At 59.3% G+C, this 18692-nt stretch overlaps 1 protein-coding gene across 4 annotated transcripts in view; it reads left to right on the forward strand.

Moving 5' to 3' along the window:
- The window catches only part of PAQR5 (progestin and adipoQ receptor family member 5), an 86713-nt gene that overhangs the window by 62211 nt on the left and 5810 nt on the right, over positions 1 to 18692 (forward strand). For all 4 annotated transcript variants that reach the window (XM_006165300.3, XM_006165303.3, XM_006165304.3 and 1 more), the window contains 3 exons: positions 3765 to 3970; positions 10164 to 10290; positions 17895 to 17991. In XM_006165300.3, the coding sequence (XP_006165362.1) occupies positions 3765 to 3970; positions 10164 to 10290; positions 17895 to 17991 (430 nt within the window). The remainder of the gene's footprint in view (positions 1 to 3764; positions 3971 to 10163; positions 10291 to 17894; positions 17992 to 18692) is intronic.

Consider the following 18692-nt stretch of genomic DNA (forward strand, 5'->3'; position numbering starts at 1 on the left):
GGCTGAGGAAGGAGTCGAGAGCTCCCGACCCCTCCCCAGACCCTCCCCGCCTCCTGCTGCAGAGCCCAAGTCGACAGCGTTTGGCTTCATCTCCCTCAGTCTTGGAGGCTTTCCAGGTCTTCCAGAAGCCCTGGTTAAAATGTCACTAGCTTGGGCCCAGCAGGTTGCATAGTGGTTAAGGCGCTGGACTCCCGCACGGTGAACTATTGTTCGAGTATCGAACCCTCAGGCCCAGTGGCTTGAAAATCCCACCAGGCACGTGTGCATGCATGCCCAAAATCCCAGGAGGAGAATGGAGGAGAAGGGATTATGGAGTGGCCACCCCCCTGTGGGGGGTGATTTCTCACTTTCCTTCTCACTGTCTCTCTGTCTCTCTCTGGTGAGTGTAGATGCCCCAGGTCAAAAATCTTGAAACCAAAAACAGAGTCACTAGCTTGAGCGAGTCATTTAACCTCTGAGCGGTCGAGTTCCCACTGCAGAGCGGGTGCTCGGCCCGCACCCCCCAGGGCTGGAGGATTTGGGAGCAGACCTTAGTACGGGCGCTGTGCTCAGAGATGCGGGCGCTGTGTCTCATCCCAGCAGCCACAGCAAGAGGGGGACACTAGCTCGGGTGAGGTGTACCCGGCCCGCCACGGGCAGGCTCTAGGAAGCGAGTGTACAGAAGGGAGATACCCAGCCCCAACACCTCATGTGTTTGCTCTCCAAGTGGAGAGTGGAGCTGCGGTCGACACACCCGATCACAGCATGTCGGGGCGGCGAGGACCTCGGAGATCAGGGCCACTGACCCTCTCAGGCCACCCCTGGCAGACATAGATGCAGCCCAGGAAGGCGTGGTTTCCTTATGTCATGCAGAAGAAGCATGGCCCAGGCTGTCTCTGGATTGTCCTTCCATCATGCCCTGGGAGGCAGAGACAGACCAAGGCTAAAGTAGTTCCAGCCACTGCCCCAGGGAGAGGAGGCGAGCTCGGGCCAGGTGGCTGGCGATCTGTAGACAAGCCCGGTGGCCTGGGCCTGCAGCCTGGGCAGCCGTGGCAGCAGGAACTGCTCCAGGAAGTGGTTTGTTGTTTGCCTTTTTTTTTTTTAATTGCCAGATGACATGTGTATTCACTGGGAGACAGAGAGAGACAGGGAGAGAGGGAGAAAGCACCCCACAATGGGCCTTGGCCACACCACAGTCCCTTCTCCACTGCTCCATCCTGTCTGGGTTTGCGGCACACACATGCATGCACCTACTGGCATGTTCTTCACGCCGCCAGCGTTGGAAGTCAAACCATGGCTGGCCGTGTGGGAGCTGACTTCCCCCAGCCACTAAGCTATGGGTTCAGCCCTGTTTTACATTTTTACATAAACATAAAGCCTATATGGGGTCAGCAGGTGGCCTGGTAGTTAAGGCACTAGACTCTAATGTGGCCGACCGTGGTTTGAGTCCCTGACCTGGTGCCTTGCTTTCTCACTTTCCCTCTCTCTTTTTGGTCTCTCTGGTCAAATTAAAAAATAAGTAACAATGGGAACCAGCAGTTAGCATAATGGCTATGTCGCTGGACTCCCACGTAGTCGACCGCGGTTTGCATCCCGGACCCGGTGGCTTAAAACTCACGCCGGGCGCGTGTACGTGTGTGCCCAAGATCCTGAGAGGAGAATGGAGGAGAAGGGATTGCAGCGTGACCATCCCCCCTGGGGGGTGATTTCTCACTTTCTGTCTCTATGTCTCTCTCTGTCTTTCTGGTGAGCGCATGTGCCTTATAGCGAAAAACCTCTGAAAAAAAAAAGTAACAACAAAATTAAATAAATAACTTTAAAAATAAAGTAAAAGGCATGCATGCTGATACATTATAACACTGCAGAAAGGAGTAGAGTCAGCCTCTTCCCCTTGGGTCCTAGTTCTCCCTGGAGTCGCTGGTGGTACTGGGGTGGAGGGGCCTGCTCCTGCGCGTTCTCCTGAAGTCCGTGGCAAGTGCGTCCCCAGCCCCAGTTTCGTCTCCCACCACTCCCTCCGTACTGTTCTTCCCCTCGGGTTCGGGTGAGCTGCGTGGCATCCTGTTGTGTGGGTAACCACAGCCGATGCAGCTGCTTGGAGCTCCGTCCTGCTGCAGGGTTTCGTAGGAACCGTCCGTACCTGTTCGTGGGTCTCGAGCTCCGTGCATGGCTCCTGTGGGTGACTGTGTGGCTGTTTTACAGCTGACCCAAGCTGGCTGAGCACCTTACACACAGCTGCCAGGCTCTGAAACCACCACCCTCGGGCAACACAGGGGAACGGGAAGGGCCTGGGGGAGCCGGGATCGGGACCCCTGAGGAAATGGGGCTAGGGAATAACACAGTCTTGGGACGATGAAGGGATCGGTTCTGAGAGTCAGCCATAGCTTCAGGTCTCCTGTGAGGCCGAGGAAGGGGCCACAGGAGCAGCCAGAGGGCTAGCCATGCTCCCTCAGCCCCTGAAGGACGCGCTGTGGAGCCCGTGCCTACACCATGCTAAGGAGCGACAGCACTGGGAGGGAATGGAGTTCTTGCAGGGGTGGGTGGGAAGGGAGCCGGCTCCCCAGCAGTGGGCCGAGGAGGCGGGGGTCTGCAGGGGGACCCCAAGCCTGGTCGTGACAGGCAGAGTGCCCAGACCTGTGCAGTGCCTCTGTAAAGATCCAGATCTAGGTCCAGCTGAGTCAGCCGAGGGACTTGGCTCAGAAAGGTGGCTAATCCTGATGAAGCGATAGCTTGAACAAGGAGGGAGGAAGGGCCCTCTGGTCCTCTGCCTTCCAAGGCTCCACCTGGGGATCCCGTCTGTTTGAGTGGCTTCCTGCGAGAGGGACATAGAAGAGATAGAGACAGACCAAGGGGAGGCGGGAACACAGAGCGCGTGTCCTGGGGAGGAATGATCCAAAGAGCTGGGGGTTTTTATCACTTGTTAAGGTTTCTGCCATAGGGAACGTGCACTTGCCAGAGAGAGGGAGAGAGGGAGAGAGAGGGAGAGAGAGGGAAAGTGGCCACACCAAAATCCCTTCTCCTCCGTTTCTGTGTCCAGATTTGGGGCATGCACTCATATGTACCCAGTGTGATTTTCAAGCCACCAGGTCCAGGATTTGAACTGTGGTCGACCGTGTGGAATTCCAGAGCCCTAACTACCATGCCACCTGCTGGCCCCAAGCCAGGGTTATTTAATGTGAAGTTCGAGGAGGTGGGAGGGGGTTCTGAAGACCGCCTTAGAACATTTGCTGGGTGGGGCTGGCAGGTGGTGTGGGGGTTAAGGCGCTGGACTCCCACATGGGTGAGTTGGCTTGCTTTCTCACCTTCCCTCTCTCTCTGTGTGTCTGCATGATCAAACTGGAAAGTAACAATAATAATAAATAAAGTTAAAATAAAATAATTTAAAAAAAAAAAAAGAACATTTGCTGGGCAGACTAGATGGTGTGGATTCTAGGGAGGCAGACTTGCGCTCCATGAAGGAGAGCTTTCTAGCACACAAAGCTGCCTCGGGAGGTGGAAGTCCGGCTGTGTAAGCAAGTAAGCCCAGGTGAAGGTGCTGTCAGAGGGACCCACGGCCACAGGGGGCAGGGGACGGACTAGATAAACCGAAAGCTTTCTTCTCATCCCCTGGCCCCTGCTCAGCTTACTGCCTCCCACCCCCGTCCAGTGTGTGGTATTTCCCGGAGCGAGACCTTGAGGGACTGATTACCCAGGGGAATGGAAGGCAGAGGACCATGGGTGAGGGGAACAGCTGGGTGAGGAGGACCGGAGAAGCTCCGGGAGGCTGAGCGGGCCGTGCTGTGCTCTAGGTTCTTCACGTGGAGGTTCGTGACCACGCTGTGTGTGACAGATGTCCAGAACGACAGCTACTCGTGGCCCATGCTCGTGTACATGTGCACCAGCTGCGTGTACCCCCTGGCGTCCAGCTGTGCACACACCTTCAGCTCCATGTCCAAGAACGCCCGGCATATCTGCTACTTCCTGGACTACGGCGCCGTCAACCTCTTCAGCCTGGGTACGTGAGGCTCTACCCTGGCCTCCCCTCCCTGCCACTTGCCCCTTCCCCACACGGGCTTCGGAGAGCTGCTGGAGGAGTCGGGCATGCCGGCACCCCCGCCAGGTTCCTGATGCTGTATCCCAGGACACTTGTCCACAGGTGTGCCGGTAGGTGTTCAGCAACTGGCTCTCTGATCTGTAGTGCCTGCCAATTCCTGTGGTGTAAATACTCATGCCATGGCTGACTCCGAGCTATGGTGTGAGACCCCGAACACAGAGGTGGCGCACTGTGACATAATCATCCCACTGCACGGGGTCTGTCCTGTTCTCTGAGCAGGACTTGTGGCAGTATGATTATCCCACTGTAAATTCATGAACTTAACTTTTAATGATGGCTGGGTTCTAGTAACTGGCTACAAACCCCCTGACATGTTTAGCCATCGGTTCTCACGGCTGTGATGAGCTGGCCCACAGCAGCTCTGGTTTCTGTGGTACCTGGGCGAGAAGGAGAGAGGGGTCCTGAGCCCAGAGGCCTCGAGGACCTACAATAGGTGGAGACCACCGCTGGCCCCCACTCAGTGGTAGTCACTTGTCCCCTAGTCCTAGTGCTAGACATCCCCTCACTCCGGGGCCTGCTCTGGTGGGAGAGCCTGCTGGCCTCCTATGCCCAGGAGGCTGTCCAGCAGGACCCCGCCTTCACCAGCTCTTTTCCCACAACTACTGGTGTGCACACACGTGCACTCACACGGGCACACCCACACCGGTGCATGCATACACACACACGTGCATTCACACAGGCACACTCACTGCCCCGCCTCCCACCCCACACCCTGTGGGCCGGTCCCTGCCGTTCACCACGGCCCCTGCCCTCCCTGGACTGTCAGGACTTGTCCCAGGCTCTGGGGCTCCTCCCCTTGGCACAGGGCCCCAGCCTCCATAAACCGCTCCTTCTCTGTGGGATCGCTCCCTCCCGGGACTCTCACCCCACGTCCTCCTCCTTCGTGGCTCCCCTTCCTCCGCTTTCCTTCCTAGCTGGCCCCTGGACCTCTTGTCCCCGTGGCCCCGCTCCCTGATGTCCACACCACCCCTGGCACCCGTGGACAGGCACCCCTACCCCGGTCTCTAGTTCACACCGTGCCACCCTCAAGCCCTGACACCAGCACTGCCTGCGTCCTCACCCCGCCCACCCCTGCTGCCCACCTGGCCACTCCTCGCACTCTCACAGGTCAGACTCTGAGTGACCCTCGGGCTCCCTCCCGCCTCTCCCTGCCCACCCACGCCCACCATCCTCTCAGTCGGTCACCGAGCCCTGTGGACAGTTTCTCCTACGTCTGAGGGCGCTTCAGGAAGTTTGTGGTGGCTCAGTCCCGGTGGCACAGGTGCCCGTAGGCTGGAGGCTGCACATCCCTGCAGGTTTAGGTCCCAGGGCCAGGCTGAAGACAGGCCGGGTGTTGGCAAGGGCACTGGGCTTCCTGAGGAGGGTGGGAAGGGGACTGCGGTGTGGCCAGCCCTGTCACACGTGCTCTTCTCTCTCTCATATGCACGTGCTCACTCTAAAAAAAATAAATAATGGGGACCAGCAGTTAGCGTAATGGCTATGTCGCTGGACTCCCACGTAGTCGACCGCGGTTCGCGTCCCGGACCCGGTGGCTTAAACTCACGCCGGGCACGTGTGCGTGTGTGCCCAAGATCCCGAGAGGAGAATGGAGGAGAAGGGATTGCAGTGTGGCCATCTCCCCTGGGGGGTGATTTCTCGCTTTCTGTCTGTCTCTCTCTGTCTGTCTGGCGAGCACATGCGCCCTATAGCGAGAAACCTCTCCAAAAATAATAATAATAATAATAATAATAATAATAATAATAATAATAATAATAATAATAATAATAATAATAATAATAATAATAATAATAATAATAATAATAATAATAATAATAATAAATAGAAAACTGGAATTAAAGTACAAGTTTATTCCAGGGCAAAATAAAATTGAAATCTCTACATAGGTTTTTCATAATACCCATATCCCTGAACTCTTTGAAGACCTGGCTTATTCCTCAAATGAACTCCATCTCTCTGTCCCTCTCTACACCCGGCTCCCCCCAGGTCGGGGGTCTCTACATCTTCTGACCATGCCACCCCCTCCCCCGACTTAAAACCTTCCAGGGACCCTCGTAACCAGGGATGGGGCCCAGACCCCTTAGCCTGGAGGCCTGTGGAACCCCGACTGCCTCCTCTGGCCTCATCTGTGATAAGAACAAGCAATTGGGGGACCAGCAGATGGCACAGTGGTTACGTCACTGGGCTTCCATGTAGTCGACCATGGTTTGAGTCCCAGACCTGATGGCTTAAAACTGGGTGTGTGCGCGTGTGTGCCCAAAATCCCAAGAGGAGAATGGAAAAGGGACTGTGGTGTGACCATCCCCCCTGTAGGGTGATTTCTCACTTTCTGTCTCTGTCTCTCTCTGTCTCTCCAGAGAGAGCACAGCCTAGGGCAAAAATCTCTCAAAAAAGAGCAAGCCATTTGAAAAGGCTCCACATGGCAGGCTCCATGTGAGCCCTGGCACCTGGCTCAAGGGCAGCGTTGCAGAAGGCCTGGTAGTCGGATACGGGAGCCCGTGCCCCCCTCTGCCTGCGGTCACGGGCTCCTGGCCAACTCTGCCTCTCCAAGCCTCAGTTCCCACACCCACAAAGTCTGTCATACCTTCCTCACACGAAGTCATGATGATGTAACGTTTTTACTTAGAGACTTTTTTTTTAAGTTTTTGCTATAGGGTACATGTACTCACTGGAAAGAGACAGAGAGAGAGAGACAGAGACAGAGAGAGGGAAAGTGAGAAATCCCGCCCCCCCGGGGCAGGTGGCCATGCCACAGTCCTTTGTCCTCCATTCTCCCGTTGGGATTTGGGTATGCATGCCCACATCCCAGCATGTTTAGAAGCCACCAGATCCGGGACTTGAACCGTGTTGTTGCTCATATGGGATCCAGTGCCTTAACCACCATGCCTCCTGCTGGCCCTAAAGACACTTAAAAATAATGATAATTGGGGGGCCGGCAGGTGGCACGATGGTTAAGGGCTCTGGAGTCCCACATGGCCAACCGTGGTTCGAGCCCCAGGCCTGGCAGCTTGCTTTTTCGCTTTCCCTCTCGCTCTCTCTGACTCACTCATGCTCTCACTCTGTCCATCTCTGGTCAAATTTAAATAAGTAAATAAATAAAGTTAAATAAAATAATTTTTTAGGGAAAAAAGTGATTATTTTCCTCTTTTTTGCCATGAGTGAGATGAGAGAGAGACAGAGACAGCATCTCCAAGTGTCTCCATGCCTCGATCCACCCCCGGATCACAGCCTGGACCACAGCCTGGACCACAGCCAGGCACCTGGCATGTTCAGGGGGCTCTGGACGCCCGTTCGGACCCCTGCTTCCCGGGTCATCCCCACAGAACCTCACAGCCACCACCATGTCACTGTCTGCCTCAGTGGTAAAATGGTTTTTACTTTTCTTTAAAAAAAAAAAAAAGTTTCTTACTGCCGGAGGGCATGTGTGCTCACCCACAGAGAGAGAGAGAGGGAGAGGGAGAGAGGGGGAGAGAAAGCACCCCCAGGAAGGCCACAACGCAGTGCTCCCCTCCAGTCCTCCCCGTCAGGACTTTGGACATGCACAACACGCGTGCCCCGCGTGACGGCCTTGCAGGCTAGATCCAGACTGTGGTCAGCCGTGTGGGTCCAGCTCCCAGTGCCCGGCCCAGCCCCTATGCTTCGGGGCCAGCCCACCAGGCGTATTGTGCCTGGCACTTAGTAAGCATCGCGGGCAGCCACTGTCACAGTGTCCGCTAAGCCCGACGGTGGGCCCCTGAGGTCGGACGTACCCACCGCACCTGTGCTAGGGCTGACAGCAACGTGGCGACCTGAAGGCCAGTTCCAGGGACACACAGCCGGTCCCGGAGGGCGGGCGAGAACTAAGGCCTGCATGCCGGCCGCCCCGGGCTGACTCCTGTCCTTGGTGAGATGTCGGAGAGCTACCCTGTCGCTGTGGTCCCTGTTCTGTGTCCTTGCACATGGCATTCCCTGGGACACCCTCACCCCTTCCTGCAGGCCTCCAAGGCTCCGCCCCAGGAGCCCAGGAACCTCCAGGCCTGGCACATCTCCACCTCAGGGCCAGTCTTCAGCCTGTGGGTGACCCCTGTACCCCGGCCCCGTGTCTAGCACAGGAGAGGGGCTGTTCCCATCCAGCTTCCTGGCCCGCATCACGTGACGTGGGAGGCGCTCGGCCGACCAGGAGGGATGGTCGGTCACTCGGAGCTGTTGGCCCCACCAGCTCCCAGCTCCATCTCTGCCCCACCCCGTCAGAGCCCTCAACCTCCTCTGGGCAGTGGTTGCCCCAGCTTCCTCCCTGCTTTCCAGCTGCACCCCTCCAGGCCATCCCATGCACTCCCACCAGGTTTGGTCATTTTAATCCCCAGCTCAAAAACCTTCAGTGACTCCCTATTGCCCAAAAGAGGAGGTCCACTCTGCTTAGCCCGGCGTCCAGAGCTGGGTCCCCTCTGGCTCCCCGGAGAGCCCTCCATGCCTCAGTTACCGCCGGAGCCCCGGCCAAGTGCCTGGCTGCTCCACCCTGAATGCCCGCCCCCACTGGCCCGCCTCGGAGCCCTGGCCGGCTTTGCTGCCCTCTGCAGTTCCAGGCAGGGTGGGAGGCACCCTTGTCTTTCCGTCGCCTGCGGAGCCTGTGAGCAAGGGCGTCCTGGTCCAGAGCCTCCCTGAAGGGTCAGGCCCGCAAAGGGCTCTGGTGTCAGCGGCAGCGGACAGTGGGGAGACCGTGCCGTGTGCCTGCGTGACCAGCTTTACCAGACTGTCTATCACGGACATACCGGGCGGGGCTGAGCCTGTGTGCCCACGGCCTGCCTGACCTTGAGCTGGCGTCCCCGGTTCCTGGTCTCACAGGTGACACAGCATGCTCCCCAGGCCCTGGGCTGACAGGCGAGGGGACCTGCAGAGGCCATCTGGTCCCAGCCCCTCTCTCCAGCCACCACACAGCTGCCCCTTCGGGAAGGACCCCAATCGCCCCTGTTCTTCCAAATAAAAGCCGTAACGAGTGGGTCTCTAGAAGGCCCTTAGGTAACTGGGCTCTCACCAACTCCAAACCTGAAACAAAATAACACCCAGCTCTGGGACCAGCAGTTAGCGTAATGGCTATGTCGCTGGACTCCCATGCAGTCGACCGTGGTTCGTGTCCCGGATCCAGTGGCTTAAACTCAGGCCAGGCGCGTGTGCGTGTGTGCCCAAGATCCTGAGAGGAGAATGGAGGAGAAGGGATTGCAGCGTGGCCATCCCCCCTGCAGGGTGATTTCTCGCTTTCTGTCTCTCTGTCTCTCTCTGTCTGTCTGGCGAGCGCATGCACCCTATAGCAAAATAAATAAATAAATAAATAAATAAAAATAAATAACACCCAGCCCTCAGCAGCCTTCCCCAGCCAGGGTGTGCCTCGGGCTGGCAAGGGCCCCTGCTCTGGTTCCGGGCTTTCCGCAGGAGCACCCCTGTCCCGGGCAGGGGAGCTGTCACCCTCTGGCAGCAGAGCCGAGCGCACCGGGCTGTCACTCTGTCTGTCTGGCGAGCGCATGCACCCTATAGCAAAATAAATAAATAAATAAATAAATAAAAATAAATAACACCCAGCCCTCAGCAGCCTTCCCCAGCCAGGGTGTGCCTCGGGCTGGCAAGGGCCCCTGCTCTGGTTCCGGGCTTTCCGCAGGAGCACCCCTGTCCCGGGCAGGGGAGCTGTCACCCTCTGGCAGCAGAGCCGAGCGCACCGGGCTGTCACAGCGGGCGAGAGCATGTGTTAAAAGCGGGGACCCTGTGGCTGAGCTGCCCGAGTAAAGCTGTGCTTTGCCACTTCCTACCTGCCTGACCCTGGGCGGTACTAGGCCTTCCTGAGCCTCTGTTTCCTCGTCTGCAAAGTGAGGCTCAGCGCGAGCTCTGCATGGCCGGGCGGTGGGGAGGCGTACCTGAGTCAGCGTGTGAAACCTGGCTGCAGTGCGGGCGTGAGTTCCCAGACAGCGTCTGGGAGGCAGAGGAAAGAGAGGTTCCAGCCTGGGAGGGGGCATGGCAGCAGGAGCGCAGAGGCAGGGCAGGGAGGCCAGAGCCAGATGCCAGGACGGGCCCCCACGGGTCGGGGAGCCCAGGCCTGGCCACTTTCCCAAGGCCGGCTTTCTCTCCCCAGGCTCCGCCATCGCCTACTCTGCGTACGCGTTCCCCGACGCGCTGGTGTGCACCACCTTCCACGACTGCTACGTGGCCCTGGCGGTGCTGAACACCATCCTCAGCACCGGCCTGTCCTGCTACTCCAGGTAGGGCTGCCCTCGTGCAGAGGGGAGGGCGAGGGCCTGGCCCGTAGCTGAGCTGCAGGGATAGTGGGAGGCCTGGGGGCTTGGAGGCCCAGGACCCGGTTCCAGGTGCACTTCCGGTCCCTGCGAGAACCAGTGCCATGGGCATACGACCCGTGGGGGGCCTCAGGCCTGCACCTCAGAGACTCGGCTTGGGTTCACAGCTCTGCTTGGAATTCTTAGTTCTGAACAAGGGAGTTGTGCCCTGGGGTTTGTCCTGGGCCTCACCAGGATGTAACTGAACCAGTGCCCACCTATAAACGGGGCCACTGCATCGACCTCCTGAGACAGAGGCGGGCTGACAGGTGCGGTACCGGCACCCAGCACCAGTCCGGCACACGTGTGCCGCAGATAGGCAGGCCCGAGCTGGGAGCGAGAGGGGCCTGCCTCCAGGTCTGCGTGACAGATGACAGACGTGTCCTCACAGCCCAGACACTACCTGCACCCGCTGCTACTGCCCGTCACTCAGGAAAACTCACTGCTGGGCCATCAGGTAGCATAGTAATTAAGGTACTGGACTTCCCACATGGCTGACCACAGTTCAAGCCCTGGACCCGGCAGCTTGAAACTCACACCAGCACATGTGTGTGCCCAACGTCCCAACGGGAGAATGGAGGAGAAGGGAATGCGGTATGACCGCCCCCTGGGAGAGGTGATTTCTCATTTTCTCTCTGTCTCTCTGGTGAGCACATGTGCCCTATAGGAAAAAAATCTCTCTTAAAAGAAAAGAAAGCTCACTGGCGTGTGAGTGCAGGGGCCGTAGCGATAAGGGAACTGCCCTTGTTTTTCAGCTCGTGATAAAAGCCAGCGACCCCAAAGGTCGGCTCGCTAAACTTGGGAAGCCTCCCAGCTGGCTGTGCCCGGTGACAGCGCTGTCGGACAGAGCCGGGGTGCTGCGTTCTTCTGGGCTGGGCTGGGCTGAGGCCGGCTGGCAGGTCACACCCGGAGCTCTGTCCCCCAGCCGCGATCCCAGCCAGTGCGAGCCCCCGCCTCAGCGCTACTGCACGGTCCCAGCCTGGAAGGACCGAGAGGTGGGGCAGGCCCTGCCCTGTCACTTCTCCCGAATGACCGGCCTCGGCCCCAGTTTTCTTTGGCTGGTGCTTCGGTTTTATGGGACCCAGGGCGAGCTTGCCCATCTCACAAACTCGACAAACGGGTTTTTTAGAAAAATGGAAGGCTAGCTTCTTCAGCGGCACTGAGAGCACCTGCCCCGGCCTGCCTTCTGTTGCTATTTCGGTCCTGAGAAGGGGTGAAGTTGGCTGCTCCTGTGGGAACGGCCCTGCCCCTGTGGAGCACAGGCTCAGCGCTGGCCTGGAGGTGCTGCTCTGGGGACGTTCCTGGGCCCAGACTGGATTCCCTCTTCCTGGAAATCATAGCACTCCCTCAACACTGTGAGGACACGGGCTCCACCCACAGGGGCCCCCTGATGGGGCACTGCGACCTCCTTGCCAGTCCCTGCAGTTGAAGTCCATCAGGAACCCTGTGCAGGTAGGGGCTGTGCGAGCCGGCAGGGGCCGAGGGAGAAGGCAGCCAGGCCCTGCCTTGGGCGTGCAGGACACACAGCAGAGCCAGGCTCTAAAGGCAGCTCGTGGGTGGGCACGGCCTGAGGCAGCCTGGACGTGGTCGGGACCCTGCCCATCCGGCTGGCTCCTACAGGGCCCTGCTGTGCTGGCATTTGGAATTTAGGGTTCAAGGGAGAGCCTTGTGGGCGAGGGGGTTGAGGAAGTGGAAGAACAGTCACCAGAGTTAATGATCTGAGACTACCTCGTGAACTCACAGTGCGAATTCTCGGGACACTTGCTGCTTGTTTTGCTCTGAGTCACGTAAGTCACCGGGGTGATGGCTTTCTTCCAGCCAGAGCCCCCCACCCCCACTCCCACCCCGTTCGCTCAGGGCTGCGAATGGGTCTCTGGACATGTCCTGCCGGCTGCGCTTCAGTGAACCTGTCGAGCCAGGGCAGCTTGCCAGGAGCCTCCAGGTGCCCGCGTGCGTCCCGTGATGAGAGCATTTCTGTTCAGCCGTAGGGCACATGGGCAGCGAATAACCCACCCACCCGATGGGCCTCGGTCCGTGTAGGAGCTGGGAAGCCTGCAGGCCCCTGAGGGCACCCAGTGTGGGAGGGGCCGACTCCCCGAGGAGCCCAGGACAGCTGTCCTGTGCCCGAGTGTGGCACGAGTGCCATGGAGACCAGACAGAGTCAAGCGACACCTGCTTGGATCTGAGCTGTGGCATCGGGACCGGGGGTTGGGGGAGATGAGCATTTCAGCTGGAGAGAGAAGAGGGCCCTGGGGCAGCGGGGACAGCCTGGAGGGGGTGAGGGTCCGGAGAGGACAGGGCCCATGGGATCTGGAGGTGGCAAGGAGCCCCTGAGCAGCCCGTCTGCAAGGGCAGGAGGGAGAGGGGCTGGAGAGGGCTGGGAGGTGGGCTGGGGGTTCGCAGCTACTGTGTGTCCTGTGAGCAGTGGCCTGGCATCCACAGAGAACAGCACTGTCCTGGGGAGAGCATATGGGGTTGCTCCTGTGCCCCTAGGGGCTTCTGGGTGTCGGTGACCCCCACGTGCAGAGGGCTCTGCTGGAGCGGGAGGGAGGAGGGGCCGACGCATGCTCTCAGGGCCACAGGGAAAGTGGGCCTGCCATTTGTGGGTGCTGCTGGCCCCCCTGCACTGTGGGGCCTGCATTTCAGGCCTGCTCCCCCATGAACTTGTGTGTGGTGTGGGCCAGTCACTGACCCTCTGAGCTTCCATGTCTGCACCTTCACCCAGTCACCTGAGAAGTCCCCCATGCCTTTCTGGTTTGGGAAGCCCACAGTGCCCGTGGTTCTGTCTCTCCTGAGAGCCTCCTCGCCGCCTCCTCCCCCACCTGCCCCTTCCTCCAGCTCGCCAGTCTGTGGTCTGGCCGGAGTGGAGAGTCACCTCAGCCTTCCCAGGCGCAGGAGAGCAGAAACCCCGTCAGTCTGTGGTCGTTCACGGGCTTACCAGACACCCGCACAGACCGTCGGGCCGAACACCACAGAGAAAATGCTGTGGCCCCCCAGGGGTTTCCTGGTTCTTAGTATTCTGGAATTTAGTCCAAATGACTCTGTTCCAGAAAACTGTCTCCTCCTCGGTTACGTTGGAGAAAGGGGATGGAGCGTGCACCCTCTCCGCGGGCCTCAGAGCAGGTGTGACTGAGACCCAAGCTGCCCCTGCCTGCCCTATGCCTAGGGCACAGAGGGACCACTGGGGAGCGCTTGCCGGGCAGCAGGGGTCACTGGAGACCCGCCACCCCGTGTACACGGCTGCTGGCTTTTTTGACAATGAATGTTGAGTGTCATGCCCATGGTCAGCGCTGCTGTGAGGGCAAAATGAGTTTCCGTTTTTAAACGTTTTTTGTCATAGAGCACACGCACTCACCGGAGAGAGACAAAGTGAGAAGTCACCCCCCAGGGGGATGGCCACGCTGCAATCCCTTCTCCTCCATTCCCCCCTGGGATGCTGGGCATGCACGCACACGTGCCTGGCGAGATTCCTGAGCCACTGGGTTCAGGACTTGAACCGTGGTCAGCCATGTGGGAGTCCCGCGCCTCGGTAGTACACTGCCTGCTGGCTGAGATGAGCTTTCATCCCGCACAGGAAGCCAGCTGGGCCCTCAGGGTTTGGAGGGGCAGGAGCGGCCTGGAACAGGCTCCGAGGTCTGAGCTGGAGGGGTCTGCTGGGCAGATGGGGCTCTCCAGCACGCCCAGGGACCAGGTGGTCCACCAGATGCGTGCTGCGAGGCCAGGGCCCGGAACATGGAGACGCCCGTCTTCCCCTCATTCTCCCAAACAGGGCCCAGACCCACAGGGTGTGACCCCAGCATGGGCAGAGCGCTTCCCCTCTGCCCCATCTGAAGCTCCCGTCCCGGACCCTGGCTGCAGACCTCTCTCTCCAGCTCTGTCGCTGCAGGTCTCAGCTGGCCTCTTACTGGAGGCTCCTGAAATCGTGTTTCCTGCTCACCTGGTTCTGGAGAGGAGGCCCGGCTCCCTGTAAACTCGCCTCTCACCCTAGGGTGCAGGGACTGCCACAAATGAGCTGGGCTGGGGCGCCAGGTGCTGGGAGGGTTCTTGGGCCTCACAGGCAAAATCTCTGGCTGTGTCGACACCTTGTGGCCGGATGCGGAATTGCACCTGCGTGTGGGTAGGCCCTGCTGCCTTATTTCTCTGTCGCTGTCCCTGTCACTCTGCTGTTCTGCTTTCTCACCTTTTTTCCTTGTAGACTGGGCTGCGCGGCTGGGGAGGCCGGTCTATTTTCCCCTGGGGAAGCACTTTATCAGGTCGAGTGAAATGCGGTCTCAAGTCCTGGGGGATGGCCAGAGCCAGACCTCCGTGTGTGAGTGGCCATGCGGAGCAGGCTCTAAGAGGCCCTTCTAACGCAGGACGGGCAAGCGGTGGCGTGTGCGACGGCGGGAATGGGCCTGCCGCCGCTGGCCAGGCCTGCCAGGGTAGACCGAGGGTAGACCGAGAAGGCCACTGAGGCAGGAACCCCAGCTCTTGGGTAGCCAGGCTATGTTCCCTCCCCCCAGGCCTGCTCGGCCTGCCAGGGGAGGTCGGGAGAGCTGAAGCCTGGAGGCCACTGAGCCCTGCTGTGGTCCTGCTCGGCGCCTGCTGGGCTCATCCACGGCAGGACCTGCCCGTCCCCTTCTGGTGCTGTCCCCTGGCACGCCACCACTGCAAGACGGGAGAGGAGAGCATGGAGCGCCACAGCATGGGGGCACGCTCACACACTCACACTCTCACACACTCACACTCTCACACACTCACACGTACACTCTCACACACTCACACACTGTCACATACACCCTCTCACACCCTCTCACACACACTCACACACACACACACACTGTCACATACACCCTCTCACACACACTCACACACTCACACACACTCACACTCTCACATACACTCTCACACACTGTCACATACACCCTCTCACACACACACACTCACACATACACTCACACACACTCTCACACTCACACACACCCTCATATACACTCCCCCCACACACACTCACACACACTCTCACACTGTCATACACACTCACACATACACTCTCATGCACTCACACACTGTCATATACACGCTCACACACTCACACAATCTCACACACTCTCATACACACACACACTCTCACACACTCACATACACTTTCATGCATTCACACACACTCTCACACATACACTCACATACACTCACACACATGCTCACACATACACTCACATACACTCACACACAGACTCACATGCTCACTCACACACTCACGCACTCTCACATACACTCTCACGCACACACACACTTAGACACTCACACTCTCACTCACATGCACTCACACACACACTCTCACATACACACTCCCATGCTCGCATGCACTCACACACCCTCACATATTCACACACATACACTCACACACTCACTCTCACACCCTCACATACTCACACACACACACACACAGTCACGTACTCATTGTTTCCATTATTAAGAGAAAGAGAGAGCGAGCGAGCAGGTGTCCCCCAGCGGGGTGTTGGGTGGTGGTCCACCCCGGCCCCAGCTCGCGGGCACATGGGACTCGCGTGCTCGGGGAGGTCACACCTGTGAGTGAGCCTTGCGAGCACCGCCCAAGCGTGCGATACGCGAAAGCTGCCGTTTCAGGCTGCGCCGCGCCGCCCTGACCCTCGTGAGCACTGGCCCGTCTGTCCTCGCAGCAGTCCTGCGAGGGAGGTCCGGGCCGTCCTCGTCCCAGGGCGGACTGGGAGGACATGCTAGGCGACGTGCCGTGGTCGCGTGGTCACGGAGGGCCGCGTGTCCGGGTCACACCCTCCTCTCCAGGTCCTGGTGCTGCACTGCCTCGCCGCTCCTGGGGCTGGAGGTGGGTCTGAGCCGCGGGTCCTGTCTTGGTGGGTGCCCAGCTCCTCCGTCCTCCCCTCCTCCGCAGCCTCTCTTCCTTCCCCACCCACCCCTGAGCTGTGCCTGCGGGCTTGTGGGTGGGTGGGGGCTCCTGGGCCCGCAGGGTGCTCTCCCCTGGAACAGATGTCCCCAGGGGTCCCTGCAAGGGCCGACTCTGCTCAGCTGCCCGAGGAGGACTAGGCCAGAGCCTGGGAACGTTCTCAGATGGCTTCTAGCTGGGCTTGGGGACACAGACCTGTCTAGACCAGCAGTTGCCCTAGGATGTGGGAGTCTGCCGTGTCCGTGCTGAGGGGGTGTGGGTCACAGTCGGGGCTGCGCCGGCTCACGGAGGACACGGACGCCTGGCCGGGAGAGTGCCGCGGCTGGGGCGAGCAGGGGTGTCTGAGGAGGACGTGCAGGGCAGAGGGGCCAGGGAGCAGAGCTGGGGACCTGCGGGGCCAGCTCCCAGTGGGGGCAGAATGTCAGGGAGGGCTGGAGGGCAAGTGTGCCCTTCGCCTCCACAGCCTGATCAGGACAGGCCCGAGAGCCCTGGTGTCTGCCTGGCCCACCCCCTTGCTGGGGCCTGGCCCTCACCTGCAGCCCCGAGGACCCAGGGAGCACCCCGCCCTCCACCGTCCCTGCAGTGCCGACTGGGCGCCTTGCCTGCCTCCCAGCCTTGGCGGCTCCACCAGGGCACCGGGCCTTCATGTCCCCCATGGCTCCCTGGGGCCTGGCTCCCTGCCCTGCAGCTGCCACCCCTCCCCAGCTGAGCCCAGGCCAGCAGAGGCCTGTCATGTTCTGTTGGAGGGGCCTGAAGGGGACGGGCATATGGCTTTAGACTGCAGAGGAGTGGGTGATGAGGGCAGACGCCATTTTATGATATGAACATTCCAGAGTTCTCCAAGCGACTTATGCCTTCCGAGCCCAGTGGGCCTGGTCACGCCGGTCCAGCATCCCAGCCTCTGAGTGTGCCGGGCAGCCGGGCCTGTGAGGCCACCACACCCCGTATCTCCCTGCCCTCTGGCGACTGCACTTTTTTTTTTTTTTGGCTACAGGGCATGAGTACTGAAAGAGACAGAGAGCGTGAGAAAGCGAGAGAGAGAGGAAGCGCCACCAGGGAGGACAGCCACGGCACAGTCCCTTCCTCCATTGCCCCAGGGTTCTGAGCACGCCTGCCCACGCACCCATTTTCAAATGTCTGGGTCCAGGACTTAAACCACACAGTCAACTATGTTGTATCCAGCACCTTAATCTCCGTGCTACTGGGTGGTCTGGACTTTTTTTTTAATTACTTAATTTTATTTATTATTATTTTTACTTTAATGTCCTATAGGGCACACACACTCACCAGAGAGAGACAGAGAAAGTGAGAAAGCAAGCCATCAGGTCCGGGACTCGAACCGTGGTCGACCATGTGGTCTGCAGTGCCTTCACTACCACGCCACCTGCCGGCCCGTAACTGGACTTCGTTAAATGGCTCGGCCCATGGTGGGTCTCTGTGCCCCCTCCCTGGCGTGGCCTGGATGTCACTTCTTACGGTGTGAGGACCTGGCTTCTCTGGAGACCTTCCCCACCCAAGGCGGAGTCACGTCTGTTGACTGAGAGGACGTGGCGTGTGGTCTACCTCAACTCTTCGTCTCCGTTCTTCCCTCTTTCCGCCCACGATTTAGGTTCCTTGAAATCCAGAAGCCCAGGCTCTGCAAGGTGCTTCGGGTCCTCGCCTTTGCGTATCCATACACCTGGGACTCCCTCCCCATCTTCTACAGGGTAAGGGTCGGCCCGGCCGTTGGCACTCCCGGGGTACGCTGCTCCCTGAGATTCTGGGGCCGCAGCACTAGGGCAAAGTGGAAGCTGAGGCGCAGCTGCCGTCTGGACGGCACTTACAGAGCGACGGATGACGGCGTGAACAGAGAAGCCCAGATGGGCAACGTGACGGGCTCAGGACAGTCTCAGAGACCTGGGGGCAGGCAGCAGGAGAGTGCAGGCTCGGAGGCGAACCCTGAATCTCTGCAGACTGTCCTCAGCGAGCTCTCTGCCTCGGCCTACCTCCCTGGCGTAAAATGGGAGGATGAAAACACCTCTCAGGGGGCCCTGGGGAGGATCGCACTCGTAGAATCATTAGCGAATGTATTACTAGACTGGAGGACAAGGGGTCCGTGGAGGTCTTAGGTGGCATGAAGGAGGAGAGTGTGGGAGGGACAAGGATAGGTGGAACTTGGTCCTGCCGCTCACGGCTGTGTGACCTTAGGCAGTGCACACGACCTTCTGCACTGAGATTCCCCATCTGTAAATGCCCGATGTCGCCTCCTCCCCGAGGCACGACGAGGCGTCATCAGAAGGGTGGATCTGATGGGCTCGGCAGTGCCTGGCACAGGGCCAGCACCCAGGATGGAGGGTCCCTCCCAGCAGCCTCCTGTGGGCCCAAGGGGGCGGGCAGGGGCGGGGCAGGGAGCGCATGGCCTGTGCTG

The sequence above is a fragment of the Tupaia chinensis genome, unplaced genomic scaffold, assembly GCF_000334495.1.
Source record: "Tupaia chinensis unplaced genomic scaffold, TupChi_1.0 Scaffold143878_1, whole genome shotgun sequence".
Lineage (NCBI taxonomy): Eukaryota > Metazoa > Chordata > Mammalia > Scandentia > Tupaiidae > Tupaia > Tupaia belangeri.